General features: G+C 32.8%; 1 protein-coding gene across 1 annotated transcript in view; it reads left to right on the top strand.

The window, feature by feature from the left end:
* nAChRalpha1 (nicotinic acetylcholine receptor alpha1) overlaps nt 1-16,424 on the top strand; it is a 205,754-nt gene that overhangs the window by 122,284 nt on the left and 67,046 nt on the right. Inside the window, exons 3-4 of the mRNA XM_072537798.1 lie at nt 13,946-13,990; nt 14,053-14,162. Coding sequence (XP_072393899.1) covers nt 13,946-13,990; nt 14,053-14,162 — 155 coding nt within the window. The remainder of the gene's footprint in view (nt 1-13,945; nt 13,991-14,052; nt 14,163-16,424) is intronic.

The raw sequence follows: 16,424 nt of genomic DNA, 5'->3' as shown, positions 1-16,424 counted from the left end.
TTACTGCACAAACTCGTGCGTGGTAAAACCGTTTCCAACTACTGCAGAAACAAACCTATTTTATTTTGTTCATTTATTTTTTAAATAAAATAGGTACGCTGTTCGTGACGTATGTGCATGTTTTTTATATCAAATTAAAGCTAATGTTTTCTTAATATGATGATATAAGGTTGCATGAGAAAAATGTTCGAAAATTAGGGTTGCCAGCTGTTAAAAACGCGAAGTATCAAAGAACCGTCCGCTGTTCCCAGTTGCAGTAATGAATTGGTTAGTTATCAGTGTAGTAGTGTCTGGGATCTCGGGAGACTGAGACCTCGGAAGCCCTGAAGAAGACATCAGTGAGGATGTGTTAAATATCCTGTTTAATAATTCCGTTAGCGAATTTTTGTAAAACCCTGTTTTTAGGTTGCAACCATATCTTCTTAGTATCATGTTTCTTGTTTTATGTGAAAATAGGAATTGGTTCATTTTTAGGAGCGAAATGACTTTACCAACCACAATTTATGACTTTTTCTATTATTGACATTATCTTTAGTAATAATTTGTAATACGACGATGGGGCCTTTGGTGACTGATATAGAAGGAATGTCATATCGGCATCCCAGAAGAAATGTATTTAAATAATGATTAAAAGCAACGACATGATCTTGGTTTTAATAAATAATGATAACAATAACAAAACATAAAAAAACAACTTAAATGTAACTTAAGTACGCAAATAACAAAGAAAACCTACTAAAAAATAACTTTATACTTTGTATTGCCTCCCCTAGCCTCTAAAACTGCCTGTATACGTCATGCGTGTATGCTCATGCTGTCTATGAGGTTGCGAATATTATCTTGATGGATGTTTTGCCATTCTTCTTCTAGAGCCAAGCGAAGTTCGTTAATTGAGGCTGGTGCGACTTCGCACCCTCTAATATTTATACCAAGCATGTCTCAAACGTGCTCTATTTGGTTCAGATCTATCAAACACGCTAGACATTTTATTAATACCAACTTCCTCTAAATATTGCGTGACACACATTGAAGAGAGGGGTCGCGCATTATCTTGCATTAGTAGAAAATTATCGTCATTATATTGGGAAAAGAATACTACGTGATTCGCTAAAATTTCCTCAATATACCGGTGTGCAGTCAACGAATTCTCAATAAATACCAATTCAGTGTGCGCCTCTCGGGATATTCCTGCCCATACCATCACCGAACCCCTACATGGCTAACGCGGGGATTGAAAGCGCACTCCGCAAATCTCTTTGCAGTTCGATGCCATACTCGTTCTCTCCCATCTAGTGAGTGAAGACAGTATCTTGGCTCATCCGTAAAAAAACATTACTCCATTGTCCTAAATTCCAATGTAATTGCTCCCGGAAAAATTGTAGTCTAGCCACTCTGTGCCGTAGAAGTAATTTTTTCCCAGTTGCTGGTCTACAAATTTGCAAACCAAATTCATGTAATCTTCGATGAACTGTAAATACACTTAAATTATTGCCTCGAACCTTTTGAAACTGATTTCTTTTGCACCGCTGTTAAATGACGATCCCGCAAACCGTTGACTCGTATAAAACGATCATCTAAAGCGGTAGTTTAGCGCTTCCTGCCACTTCCCGCTTTACGTTTGTTTGTTCCAGTTCGTATAAAACGTTCTACTACTCTTTAGATGGTAGAGCGATGAGTGTGTAGTACTCTAGCCACATATTCATAATTTCGCCCATCTCCAACTAGAGCAATGGCTTTCGCACAATCTTCGACACTAAGAACCATGATCAATCCTAAATAAACAAAATATAAGTGTCAATATGACATAATGATAACAGACAGCAAAGCCACCTTACAAAATATCGTATTACAAAATAACTTCAAAATAATCATAATTTAAAAAGTCCTAAAGTGTGGGTGGCAAATTCATTTGGCTCTAAAAATGAACCAAGGCATATTTTGGCATGAAACAAAAAACACAATGCTTAGGAGACATGGTTACAACCGAAAAATAAGGTTTTATGAAAATTCGCAAAGAAAATTATTCCACAGGATGTTTCAAAGTTAGGATATTATATAAAACCACGTATAATAAGTCAAATATAAAATTTTATCAAAAAACTGACTACCAAATTAAAATTTATGAATTTATACACAGTGTGCTAAAAAAATTATTCAAATAGGGCCCTTTGAATTTGACGAAAATATTCTCCGTGGCGTTTTTTTTTTGCATCTGAGTATATATATACATGTAATGATAAAATTACAATTTTTGAGCTAATTTTGTGTAATTCAAATACCTTCATATTTAAATCATTTATTTTTAGGACTCTTTGTTAAAATTTGAAAGCCACGAATATAATTAAACCTTTACATTGCTTCTGCGACATTTTTCTTGATTCATTCATGCTTTTATTCGACAATTATAAAAGATATTTTCCGTTTTCCGCCGACATAATTAGTTGATTGACATCAAAGCGTTTCAACCCTTCTCGTGTCCCTTTGGCGCAATATTCGAAAAAGGGGCGACCAGAAATTGCTTTCTTCTATTAAATTTTCCATTTTAATTCCATCTTAATTACTTTGAGTTTTATGATTTCAAGGAAACGCTGACAAAATTTATTATATTAATAGTTTCAATGTAGATGTTTAAGTTTCATTATGATAAATAAAATACCAAGTAATCTGATAAATTCATTTTCTGTTTTCATAAAATTCATTCATTTGGATTACTGCTAAAGTTTATTGTAAAACAAGCTTTCTATTAACAGTATTTGTTTATCTAGGACGTAAATTGTATAAAAGCTTATATACAGTGGGTGGCCAAATTATTAGGGACAGTACATATATTTTTGTATTTTCTACTTTAAATGGTTTTTTTGGCCAAAAAAATTGGTGTTTATATCTGTATTATATTTGGCAGTTCTTCTGGTATGATTATGAAAAATTTTGATAAACGGCAACACTGGTAGACTGCTTATTATTATATGAAATAATAATTGCTGTTGCATCTTACATCTCAGTTGGTCATGGGCTGTTATCGCAGTGAGGCTTAAAAACATTTGCAAGTTGTTTAAAACTTTTTTAAAGTGTTTCTGTTAGGTTTTAGTGTCTGATATTTAACAGGTAAGTAACATTTGTTATTTAGTCATTTTTGCTGTTGCTTTGATGACATAATTTTATTTAAAAACATTGTTGTTCAAAATCAAAATTATTGAAAAAAAGTAGTATGGGGAAAATTGCAGACTTGTCTCCAGGGAAAATTAGAGAAATAAAAACGTGCCGTGTTGGAAAATGTGGCAGGAAAAGGATCACTACTCCTCCTACTGACCCTAAAATCATGTCGTTTGAGACATTTGTCTCAAAACTCGTAAAAAGAGTGTGGCACATCTGATTACCATGATAAGTACCAAAGGAATTCATGTTTTCAGAAGAACAGTCCAACGAATACTGGCCGAAGAGAATCTGATAGGTCGCCTGCCTATGAGAAAACCACGGATCACCGAAGCGATGAAGAGAAAGACGCTCCAATGGGCCAAGCAGCACCGAAGTATGACCGTTGAAGACTGGAGTCGACTAAGTACAACTTTTTTTAAAGAATGGAGTTCGTGAACAGCAAATATTTTCATTTTTTCAGGTATGCTTCTTCGACAAATCAACATTTTAGATTTTGGTGGACAAAAGTGCATTCGTCCACAGACGTCCTAGGGAGCAGTTCCATCCAGATTGCATTGTGGAGAGGGTTAAACATCCGGTTAGTGTCATAATGTGCTCTGTAATCTCGGTCAAGGGTATGGGACGCTTATACATCGCGCAAGAGACAATGATACAGGACCAGTACAAGCGAATACTTGAAACTCGGCTACTTCCCCAGCTCAAAGAATGGTTCAGTGGTCAAAAAAATTACATTTTTTTGCACGATTCTGCACCGTGCCACAAAGCTAGACGTGTAACTGCATTTCTGTCCAAAGAAAATGTTGCAGTTCTGCCCTGGCCGGAAAACTTACCTGACATGAACCCCATAGAGAGTATGTGGGAGTTAACCAAACGGGAGATCGCCAAAGATGTTATTACAACGAAGCGGCAGTTGATTGAAGCTCTTATCAAAGAATAGCATCATAATCCAAAATTAAAACACAATACAGAAGTTGGTATTCAGAGCATGCCCCGACGTGTAGAAGCTGTAATTGTAGCAAAGGGTGGCATCACTAAATATTGAAATTAGTGATTTTATGTAAAAAATTTTTTTGCGAAAAAAATAAATGGTTTTACTAACAGAACTCATTGTTTTTGTGACCTTAATACCACACTCTTCTATACAAAAAATAAATGCAAGCCTTATGCCAACAATTTGCTAAAAAAATCAGTTAAACTAGAAAATTAAGAAATCATCTTACTGTCCCTACTAATTTGGCCACCCACTGTAATTCCTTAATCCATTTTACCCCAATTTGATAAGTGTAAATGTTTTCATTTTAATTAATATTTTTTTCACGCGTAGTGATTTTCGATATATGTACATTTTTTTTCTCTATTTCTAACGTTCTCGAAAAAAAACTGACTAACTTGCACAGGAAACAGGGTTGACTTTAGAGCAAACACCATGACGAGACAACACAAAAAGTGCTGCAAACACTAAAATAATTGAGAAACCTTCACCAATTAGTGTAGATGGGAAGAATAGTTTTAAAGATCTTTATGTTATGATGCGTGGCATTCCAAACGTTCCAAAATAAAAGTCATTAATGACAAAACTATTGAAATTAGTGTAAAAAACCAGGAAGATTTTAAACCACTTTCTGTAGTATTAATGCTAAGGAATATCCGTGACATTCATAGAAAAAATAAGCAAAATAGGCCCAGTAAAAGCACAAACTGAACTATAATACTAAATTTTTGATATATTAGGAGTTAAAGTTCAGATTCTATCTTTAAAAAAATCCATATTCGAGCCCCAATGTAAGAAATGTCAAGCTTTGATCACGTGTAGTTTTGAGTGAAATCGAAATCGAGTGCGGTGTGATCATAGAGTTACATTAATAATAATCCACGTTAATCTTCATCATCGGAAGGTTACCTCATCCACCAAGAGATAAACTATCAGGGTTTATTTCTGCATCCAAATCTGTCAGAATTAACCAGTACTTTTGATTATAAAGCCATGAAAAGCATTACCAAGGGAAGATAAATCTAAGCTAACAACTACCATTATATTAGTGACACGTTCCTGGTAAAGAGGTAGACAAGCTACAGATAGCAGGTGTCTATACAACTTTTCATCGATAAAAACATTTTGCAAATAAATATTTTCCATTTCTAACAATTAATTCCAAGACAAGTGCGTAACCTCAAACTTTGTAAACTGACACGGAACAGCAAGCTCCAGATATTATTACAGTTCATCATACTATATTGTGAACAACGTTATTGTGCAAGAAAGCACTTGACCATCAATTGTAATAAACCTAAAAATGGCAAACCAAAATGTGTCCACTGTGGACAAGGACATTCAGCTAACTACAGAGGATGCATGGTAGCAAAGGAAATGCAGACGTTATAGGATAAACGAAATGAGATAGCCACCATACCTAAACATCCACAAATAATGCAACAACAGAAACCAACATCCAAAACCAACGAAGACAAACAAAAAAATAAAGCGAAGATGGTACAGATAAGCTAGAAATTAAAAGTACTAACCCAAAACATAGCTTTAACGTTGAGTCTATTTATTTAACTACATAACAAATACAAAAATACTGTTTGTAGCAAGTGAAAAAAAAATGCATAGTATATAAAAAGGAGAATAAAACGTAACTTAAATATATCACGAACACATTTTAAACAGAAAAATATTTATGGCTAAGTTACGGTAAGCAGTTCAGTGGATGTTCTGCAATGAATCATATATTCTTCTGAACAGTAAAAACAATGTTTCAGAAGATATTTTTTTATAACTTCATCGAAACTATTACAGCTTAGGTGTTTAATACTTTTTGGAAAAATATTGTAATAGTTATAATTAAGGCAATTTTTATCTGAAAGACGTAATCTACAGCGATTTTTTCGTAGGTAGTGACAGTTTCGCGGATTGTGAACCTGGACATCAGACTGCTTTATTAGATGGACCCGTTTTCTGCGAATTTCAGTTAGAACTTGAAATACATCATGTATCAACAGAGTAGGTAGTGGATTTTGAATTTGATAAAGAAAGATTCGCAGTGTTCTAGATAACTAAACCCTGTTAAAATCCTGAGAGCTTTCTTTTGCATTCTAAAAATTTTAAGTGCATTTGTTTAATTGCCCCATATGATGAAACCATAGTTTAGGTGAGAGTGGAATAAAGAAAATATGTCATTTTTAATGTTTCAAAGTTGACAACCCTTGCTAGTTGACGAATAACAAATAATGAACTTGATAGCTTTTTCTTTAGTTGTGTGATATGAGTCGATCAGTTCAGTCGATTATGTATGCTTATTCCCAATAGTCTAACAGTCTCTTTGTTATCTGGATCATTATGTAAATTACTTGCAGATTTAACGAAATTTTGCGTTTTATCAGAGTTAAGTTTTAGTTTGTTTGCAGCAAACCATGTGCTAGATTTAGTAGAAACTTCCTTATAACACATTTTAAAATTATCTTTATTTTTTCCTCATATAACGTATCGTCTCCTTTCTGCGTCAACCTCGTGACTACGTATAACAAATTTTTCAGGAGAACAAAAAATCGTATAATGTTAATGTCATTAAAAATGTAATAATTTTAATGACTTGATAATAATACAGATGATTTAAATAATAATTACTTGGTGCATTTTTCTATTGTACTAATATTTTTCCAAAATATAAGCATTTTTGTTATTTACGAGGTTGCCGTTCATAAATTTTTAGTTAATATGGTGCAGATACGACTTTGGTGTTTTAGGTCGCTAATAAAGTAGTCGGTTCAAGGAATAAGTAATATGAAAAAAATCAAATCAATAACATTTTTAGATATATTTTTCACGATTATTATAAACGAATAAAGAACGATAATTGTAAAAAAAAAGTTATCAATCTAAAAAAAAACCACTTATAGGTACACACTTATAAATGCAATAAATTGTTATAAAAGTTATGGTAATCACTTAATACCAGCCTTTTTAAGCTTTGCAGATCATTATATTTTTTGGGTTGTAAAAGTATGGGACCACTCTAAAGTGAAGTTATTACAATATCATCTAGTTGCGCTTTTCGGTTAGGTGACAGTAACCAATTATCGTCATAGTTTAGTTTATAAAACATGCTAGTGTTAGTGTATTTTAAAAACTTTATATCTATAACGCATGGATCACCGGCTTTACAACCTGGTCTTATAGATTTATAATAAGCAACTTTTGAGTAATCTTTAAAAAAATTGTAATCAATATTATAGACCACTCTGTATGGCTCTGGTGAAATTCTCGACTCTTAATTACCGAAACTAACCGAACAAAATCTGCTGGAACATATAATTCTCGAGATTTGTTTTTTTCGTTCTATTGTTGAATGCACAGAATCGCACTCCATTTGTGAATCCCAACTGTAAGATATTTTTAATAAATTATTGCTGTATATTTTGAAGCAATTGGTTGTAATGCATTAGACAAGTTAACGTTGCGATTCTGTGCACTGCAACCATCAGTGAATAGTACAGTTGGAATACTTAAATCTACATAGGTTTCCAAAAAATGTGAAACACAAGAGGCAAAAATATTTGAATCCATACCCCCTTTCCCCTCATGTCAGACATAGCAATGAACTTTTCATATAATAGATGAATAGCAGCCAGCACCCGCTTCTTGACGTTCGCGCCACGGAGTGTGCCGATACGTCCCGACACGACAGGTCACCGCGACTATAAATAGAGCGGTAGCGGAGTAATCGTCGGATTCACTCCCCACCTCTCGACGCGTTAGTGTTCTGAGCTGTTGGATGTGAATCCCTGTCCTGGCATTTGGTTTTCACCTCTGGCTGCGTTAAGTAGTTGAGTTACTGTGACCAAATGCCCATCTTGGTAGTTAGTATTCGCCTCTGGTTGCATTGAGTAACTGAGCTACCGTTGCTAACTACCCATCTTCCTGTCTTTTGTTTTCTTCTTCTTTTTTGTTCTCCTGAAGAAGCTACATACAATTGTAGCGAAACGTCGAGATGAACCCACTTTTGGGTCACTCACAAATGACACGGTCCAAACCCGGAAGACGAATAAACTATAACACAGATTATCGTTTACAACAATATTGTCAATTCAACGACAAAAATGAAAAAAGTGTACATACGAAGTTGACGCAGAAACGGGACGGTATATCGTATTATGTGCGAATTGTATATATTTGTACGGAGATATGAATTTAAAAAAATCGTTTAGACAAAAGAGGTCCTAAGACCGAATCTTGTGGGACTCCATGTTTTGCGGATATAAAATCGGAGAGATGACCTTTAGACACTACCACCTGGTGTCCGCTACATAGATAAGAAGTTATAAGCTTAAGAGGGATACCTCTGATTTCATAGTAATGTAATTTGTGAAGCAAAATGTCGTGTGAAACGCAGTCAAAAGCCTTCGACAAGTCGCAAAGAGAAATTGCTACGCGATTGCCTCGTTCAAGCCCCTCAATTACTTTGCTCACAACATTAAATGCCGCGTTCGTCGTGGAACGAGCACTGCTGAGTCCATATTGTGAGTTGCTAAAGTAATTATTTTACTCAAAAGAGGAAAAAAATTGTTGTTTGATAACCTTTTTAATCACTTTCCCAAAAGTAGAAACAATCCTTATGAGTCTGTAATTGTCAGTTTTTGAGGAATCTCCTTTTTTGTAGATAGGTAGTACTTTTGAGTATTTTAGTACTTCTGGAACTACTCCAGTTGATAGAATTAAATTAATAAGATAAGTGAAAGGTGTTAAAATTTAGTAAGTTTTTTTTAAAATTTTGCTATTAATTTCGAGAACATCCCTAAAATTAGAATGATTAAGATATTTTATTATTCAAAAGAACTCTTCTTTCACAACGGGACGAAAAAAAGGACTTGCTCGGAGAAGTATAACTTCTATAATTGAAGAGGACATCGACATTAATAGTGGGAAGAGATGTAATTATATTTTTTGCAATTGTAGTAAAAAATTGATTTATTTCGTCTGGAGGTAGATCAGGTTGTACCGAACTGGGTTATGTGTTGTTTCTTTCGTAATTTACTATTTTCCAACAGTCTCCAAGCTTATTATTGGAATTAGTAATAAAATCACAGTAATCTGACTTTTTAGCAAAGTTGCCTATTATATTCAAATTTTTGTTGTTTATATACTTTGAACAATTCGGGATCCTTAGTAGCATCTGCAATGTATTAAATAAGAGAAAGATTAGATCTGTACGACCATAATTTATTATTAAACCATTGCACAGGTCGTTTTTCAGCAGTTTCTCGTACTTTTTTAGTGGGAAAATGCTTTAATATTAAGGTGTTATAAGTTTCGGTAAGAAAAACTGTCAAAAAATCAGGATCATTATTAATATCATAGAAAAAGTCCATCTTTGTACTAGCTAGCGCACGTTTAAGCTTCTTTAAACCAGAAGAAGTAATAAAACCGTTGAAATGATTGATTAGTGTCAACAACTTTATGCTCGGATAATATATGCTCGCTATAAATAAAAAATGAGCTCGATGGTCAGAACAATAAAGTTCAAATACGCCCACTCTGTAGATGTTCACAGAAAAATTTGTCATAATGTTGTCGATGCAACTACTGTACTGGGATGTGATTCTAGTATAATCGTTTATAGTTACTTTTAGACCGAAAAATGTTAATAGATTTTAAATATCAAAAGAAGGATCAAATTTAATTTTAAAATTTATATTAAAATTACCAAATATGATCAGTTTGTCTGCTGTTGCTTACTAAGCAAGAACCTTATAACATTCTCAAAAATCACCAAAAACAAGTTAAAGTCACCCTTTTTTATTGAAGGTATATAAATTGCACAAAACTATGAACTTTGTTCTACATTATATTCATTTAGATTAAGAAAAGAATTTATAAGATTTTCTTTTACATAAATTGCAACTCCACCTTGTGTCTTTTTTACTACAAAAAGAAATTTTAATTAGCTAATGAAAAGCCGGAGTTTCTATTTCATTTTAAATTTTCTTCACTTTAGCAGTGCTCCAAAAAACATATGATGTCCTATAAATTTTGATATGCAAGAAAAGCATTGATCATATCAACTGTATTTGAAAGACACTGCAAATTAACATGAAACATGCTTACCGTAACTTGTATGTAAATTAGTTTATTTTGATTAAAGTTTTTAGAAGCTTTTAAGTTTCTTCCACCGTTTTCTTTATGTGCTGAAAATTTCTTTTGAAGTTAAATCTCCTAACTGCAGCTTCTTTAGGCCAAATATTAGGTCTGCAGACTTCGTCAATTATATCGTATAGAAATATACCTTATATATGGAGTATTTGTTAGTTCTTTGCCATTCCACGCACTTAAAAGTAATGTAGGGTAGTTAGAGAGTACTCTCCAACAAATATTGGAGACAATGACCAAAATGGATGAGCGCATTACTGGATTAGAATATAGCAGAAAATGAGCTAAGAGCATTAATGCCAGATAGTTTGAAAATAATAAAATGTAAGACAAATAAATTACTGTAACATCAAAAATAATTGCAGACTGTCCTAGAAATTGAAAAAATTGACATTTGTCTCATTTCTGAAATACACTTTACAAGTAAAACCCATATTAGTTTTAAAGGATATAAAGTATACTGTACATTACATCCTCACAATACTACCAGAGATGGTAATGCTATTACAGCAAAAGAAGCTATCAGACGTCATCAAGAAATAAGAAATGTTTCAAGCTACTTCAGTAAGTGTTAAAACAAAATCTATTGAGCTTATCGTTATTGCTGTCTACTTGTCATAATAGATTTATAATTGTTGGTAATTTTAATGACAAGCACACCCATTGGGATTCTAGATTATACACAATCAAGGAAAAGAAACTCTTTCTCTTGATCTCAGAGGAAATGGGATATTGTTGTGGCAAAATAGTTGATGTTATATTTTTACTCACATTAACAAAGCATTCATTTAGATTTTCAGGGTTTGGAAGAGAAAATGTTTGAGCTATGTTAGTTTTATTTCGAAGATCGTTTATTATGGACCAAGTTTATATTGCAACATTTTTAGAGCTTCCCAGACGATTTTGATATTACAATTTTAGTTGTTTTCATAAGTTTTAGATAGGTTTCTCTGTACTTGGTGATATATTCAGCGACAATAGGTTGGTAGTAAAGTTCTTGATGTACAGTAGTGAACGAACATTCTTGGCTGATATGCGGATACATTTGGTAGTCCAGTATTTGTAATGTTTTGACTTAATTGTAATTAAAGAAAATGCCTTTAATACCTAATTGTAATGTAAACGTCGAGTTTTCGAGGATGGTTTGTTGATAGTGTTAAACCTGGTATATACTGCTTCATGATCAGATAGCCCTGCATTAATAATTGTAGAGCGTACATCAAGGGGTGAGAAATCTGAGACAATATAATCAAGAATAAAGTAAATATAAATTCCAAGAATAAAGTAGGAGTCCGGCCCCGATATCTAGCAGATCATAGAGCTTTATATCGGTTCTGACAAATTTGTTAATTACTGGTAGTTAAAATTAAAAATATAATTTAATTTTTATACTGTTTGCAACTTAAAGTTAAATGTGACAGTGTACTGAAAATCGTAGAATTCTGTGAGTACAAAACTGCATTATTAATAACCTTAAAATCAGAAGTTTAAAAGGCAAAATATTTTATCGATTTCAATTCAACTTATCGATTATCGACAACAACTTTTTGCTGGTTCTTGCTTCTAACAAGTAATTAGGCTAGGCTGCTGTTCAATTTTATTAAGTGGCCAGGTCCGGCTTCAGATCCTGTGCCAATGTACGTAAATTCTCAGCGGGAAGATGGATGAACCGGAATCAGCTATTACCTCACGAAATATACCCACTACGTCACATATATCTTACTCCAATGCATTAAACAGTTTCAAATATCCTTCAAAAGACCAAGGTATTATACTTTCAACCATACAAGGAATAAAAGTTTTCGAATATATAAAAGCTGTTGGATCAATAGTACAGCCCAAAAATGTTGTTTGGGCATCCAAAATAGCAAACAACCGCATCTGCATCTACCTCTCCTCTAAATATGTAGTTGATCAATTTCTTAGCTCCCACAAATATATAAATATTGATGGTAACCAGATTGAAGTAAGAAGATTTATAACCCGTGCCCAGAGACTCATCATATCTAATGTATGTCCTACTATACCTAATAGCATAATTTGAAGAGCACTTAAAAACTATGGGTATAAAATCCGCCTCCAACATGACGTTTCTACGAGTAGGCATGCAAGACTCAGAATACAGCCACGTACTCAGCTTTAGGAGGCAAATGTTCATAAGTCCTTTAGAAAATGCATCAATTCCTGACTCATTTCTAATCTCATTCGACAAATTCATCATATCGACTATACATTCCCATAGATGGTTTAAACTGCTCCAGATGCAAGATTGTCGGACATCACGATTCTGACTGTCCTTTATCGTCAAGCAACTCAATTAATCAAATGGAAACTGACCACCACGTGAATATACATAACTCTACCAATGAAAAATATAATCAGCTACAAGATCTACCACGAAACCAATACCAAGAAAATACCGAAACATTAATAATACCATACAAAATCACGCATCAGCTACAAAGGACCACTTCCTCACAAACAAACAATGAATTACAAATCTTGAATCAACCAAAAATATTCCAAGATAATTCCTTAGTAATTGAAAGCGATAGAAAAACCACTGAAATTACTCCTGCAACTAAAAGACAAATATCCTCTCCTGAAATTCTTGAAAATGACCTACCTCCTCCCGATACTCAAAAACCTAAGAAAAGGCCTAAAACCCAAGAAGATTTTCCAATTATTCTAAATCAAATTAAAGAAAAAATTGAAAATAGAAACCCTTCCTTTACATTTACTTTTCATGAAATATGTGATTTTCTGGCAAATTCCCTTCACTCAAAACATCCTGAACGCATTGTTAAAAATTATTCAAGTGAAAGCCAAGAAATAAAAGAAATTTTAAACTTTATATATTCTCAAATACAAAATAAAACTTTAAAAAACAATATCACCAGATTGAAGAAGAAACTGCTTCTCAATAGTCCTTCTTCTACTGACGAAACTGACTAAGAATCAAGTTCTCAACAATAAATAGTTAACACATAAAGAGTTAATGGCCAGCACATTCATATTACAGTGGAACCCCAACGGTTATTTTACACATATAGAATCCATTAAGCTTCTTATACACGAATATCTTCCTTTAGTCATATGCCTAGAAGAGACCCATTTCAAGCACCAACAAACTCAAAGAATGTCTAAGTCAAGTAGGAACCAAACTCATCTTACCAAATAATAGAAAAGACCAAGTCATCATCAACCGACTCCGAATAGGACATACTTTCCTTACACACAAGCATATCTTCAACCAGGAGGCTGCTCCGATGTGTACCAAGTGTAACACTCAGTTGTCAGTGAAACATATAATTGTTGAGTGTCCAGTGTACCAGAACGAAAGAATTGCGTGTGCCCTTAGTGATAATTTAAAAAGTATACTAACGTCAAATGTACAGTCTTTATTAAGTTATCTTAAAATGACTAAACTATATACCAGATTGTAAAAAATATTTTTTTATGTAACAATATGTATCTTACTGTTTGTGTATGTCCCCCTGCTAATAACCCTTAATGGTTGATGCGGGTATATTTGTTTAAATAAAAAAAAAAAAGAATAAAGTAAATATAAAAAAATGTCTGTCTCTTATCAATTTTTATCATTTATTTTACGTTTATTCGATAACGATATTTTTGTTTCAGAACTTGAAGAATCAAATCATGACCACAAACGTTTGGGTTGAACAGGTAAAAACGATAATTTTGGAAATCTAAGTAATAAATAACATTGTAACTCAGAAAATTTCCAGGAATGGAACGACTACAAACTGAAATGGAATCCCGACGATTATGGTGGTGTTGAAACTCTTCATGTTCCTTCGGAACACATATGGCTTCCAGATATCGTCCTTTATAATAAGTAAGTTCGATTACCTTCTATTATATTAATCATTCAAATATTAATCATATTAATCATCAAGAATCATTCAAGTATCACCCAAATCTCTGACATTGGCTTGTTTAATAAACAAACTAAATAAAAAACTGTATTACAAAACATTTCAGAATTAACGTAAGATTCCTGAACGCTTTGTTTTTTTTTTGTAAACTCCTTAAAGTCTTCATCTTGAGAATAAGTATACTTATATGAAAAACGTTTGAAAAGGTCCTGATTATAAGTCATAATTCTCTTTTTTAACCAGTTAACCTTTGTATTTTAAATATTCTGATAAAGATTTACATACACCCTCTTTAAAGTTAAAAAAGAGTCATTTTCACGACTTTAAGTTTAGGCTTGCGGTTGACCATTACATCAAAGTTATCCAGTCTTTCGGAATTTCTATTTTAAAATTACTTTTTGTTTTGTTTCAATTCAGTCATTATAGCAAACAACTCTTAATTTTCAAAAATTGAGTGGATCTGTCTTCGCCGAAAGTTATTGGCGCCTAAATTAAACTAACTGGTATTTAAAAACCGTTAACACTCTCTTGCTAGCTCATGATCATCCCATATTTAATGTTGTTGATTACTTGTTAACATCCATATCAGACACCATTATCTCAGCTGATAAGACTCACGTTGGCAAAACAACATTCTCTCCAAATCATAAAGCGGTCCCTACAAAAAATTTAAAACCAAAGCCAAACACATAGTAAACAAAAGCAAAAAAGCATCCTGTTACGTGACCATTAAGAAAGATTCCAATCTTAGCCAACTTTGAAAAAAATACAACAAATTGAAGGTCACAAAACTAATTAATATACTACTCGTTAATTTCAAATGGTATAGAGATTATTTTACATGAACTTATTCCTAACAACTTTGCCAAATATTTCGAATAAAAGTTTAGAAATAAAACTAATCATATTATTTTGTCTCATCATGAAATGTATCCACATAAAAATATTCTAATATCATCTTTATAAAGTACAATGGATCCATTAACTTCTGTTTCACTATCCACGAGCAACTATCTGTCTTCTGAGATAATCTCAGAAATACCGCAGCTGGACCTGATGATATTTCTTATGCATTTATAAACCATTTTAGGACCTTTATAATTCGTCTAGAAAATCTTTATAACATAATTAAACAGTCCTCCAAACTTCATTAATATCGATTTAACCGATTTAGCAAAATTATTTTGCAATTTAAATTAAAAAAAAAACGATCTAAAATATTTAAAACTGCTTTTTTTCGATTACACAAGTACGTTTTTCCAAAATACACTACTTCAGCTGCAAATTTCATCCAATACCGCCTTCGTGGAAGTATTTTGCATGACGTGCAATCGTTTGTAGTGTGAAAGTTTAAATTCAGCGTTTTTTAGGCATAATTGAAATGTCTCACATTTGCTGCCAAAAATAAAAACCGATATTTAATGCCATTAGTTAGATTCACCTTTAAAATGGAAATTTTATAGTGACCGGTCCATTAAAAAGTGATAAATTTTAATGATCTCATGAGAATCATAAAAAATGGCAAAAATCAGGTAACGTTTATTTATTTAATTAACAGTTTTATAGAAACTTACTTTAATTGTGGCAAAATGCAGAAACTTTTTTTTTGGATTTTTTACGCGCAATACCGATGGTTTTTATAATAATTATAATATATGTTATCAATTTGCACCAGAGGAAATAGTAAAAGACCTACAAAAACGACAATATAAAGCCATTAAAGCTGATAAGAAATTCAAATGAAAACTAAAATACAACCAGATATGTTCATCATAACATTTAGTCAGGATGAAGATATAAATAGAATTTACGGCATAACAGACATACTTAGTACGGGAGTTGAAATCAAGTAAATAGGAGCCAAGATGTGTAAAACGTATTGGTAAACACCTTACTAAAGATTGCCAAAAACCACCGGAAGATAAAACAAAATGTGTTCATTGTGAAGAAAACCACCCTGCAAAATATCGCGGATGTTATATAGCTAAAAAATTACAAACAATGAGAAACCAGAGAACAAACAAAGATAATGTTATAAAAGCGCCCTATAGGGTTATTGAAAGCAAAAAACTAAAAACGGTAGAGGTCTGTGAAAATATGAGGTTAGAAAGAACAAAAGGGTGAAGTAATATCTTCTAGTAGACCAACATACTGACCTATAGGAACATAATTCTAGACCTGATAGATTTTTTTATTTACAAAAATACTCTGATCACTCACCG

Source organism: Diabrotica undecimpunctata, chromosome 7 (genome assembly GCF_040954645.1).
Source record: "Diabrotica undecimpunctata isolate CICGRU chromosome 7, icDiaUnde3, whole genome shotgun sequence".
Lineage (NCBI taxonomy): Eukaryota > Metazoa > Arthropoda > Insecta > Coleoptera > Chrysomelidae > Diabrotica > Diabrotica undecimpunctata.
Note: the sequence above shows the minus strand (reverse complement) of the source record. Positions and strands in the feature narration are given on the sequence as shown.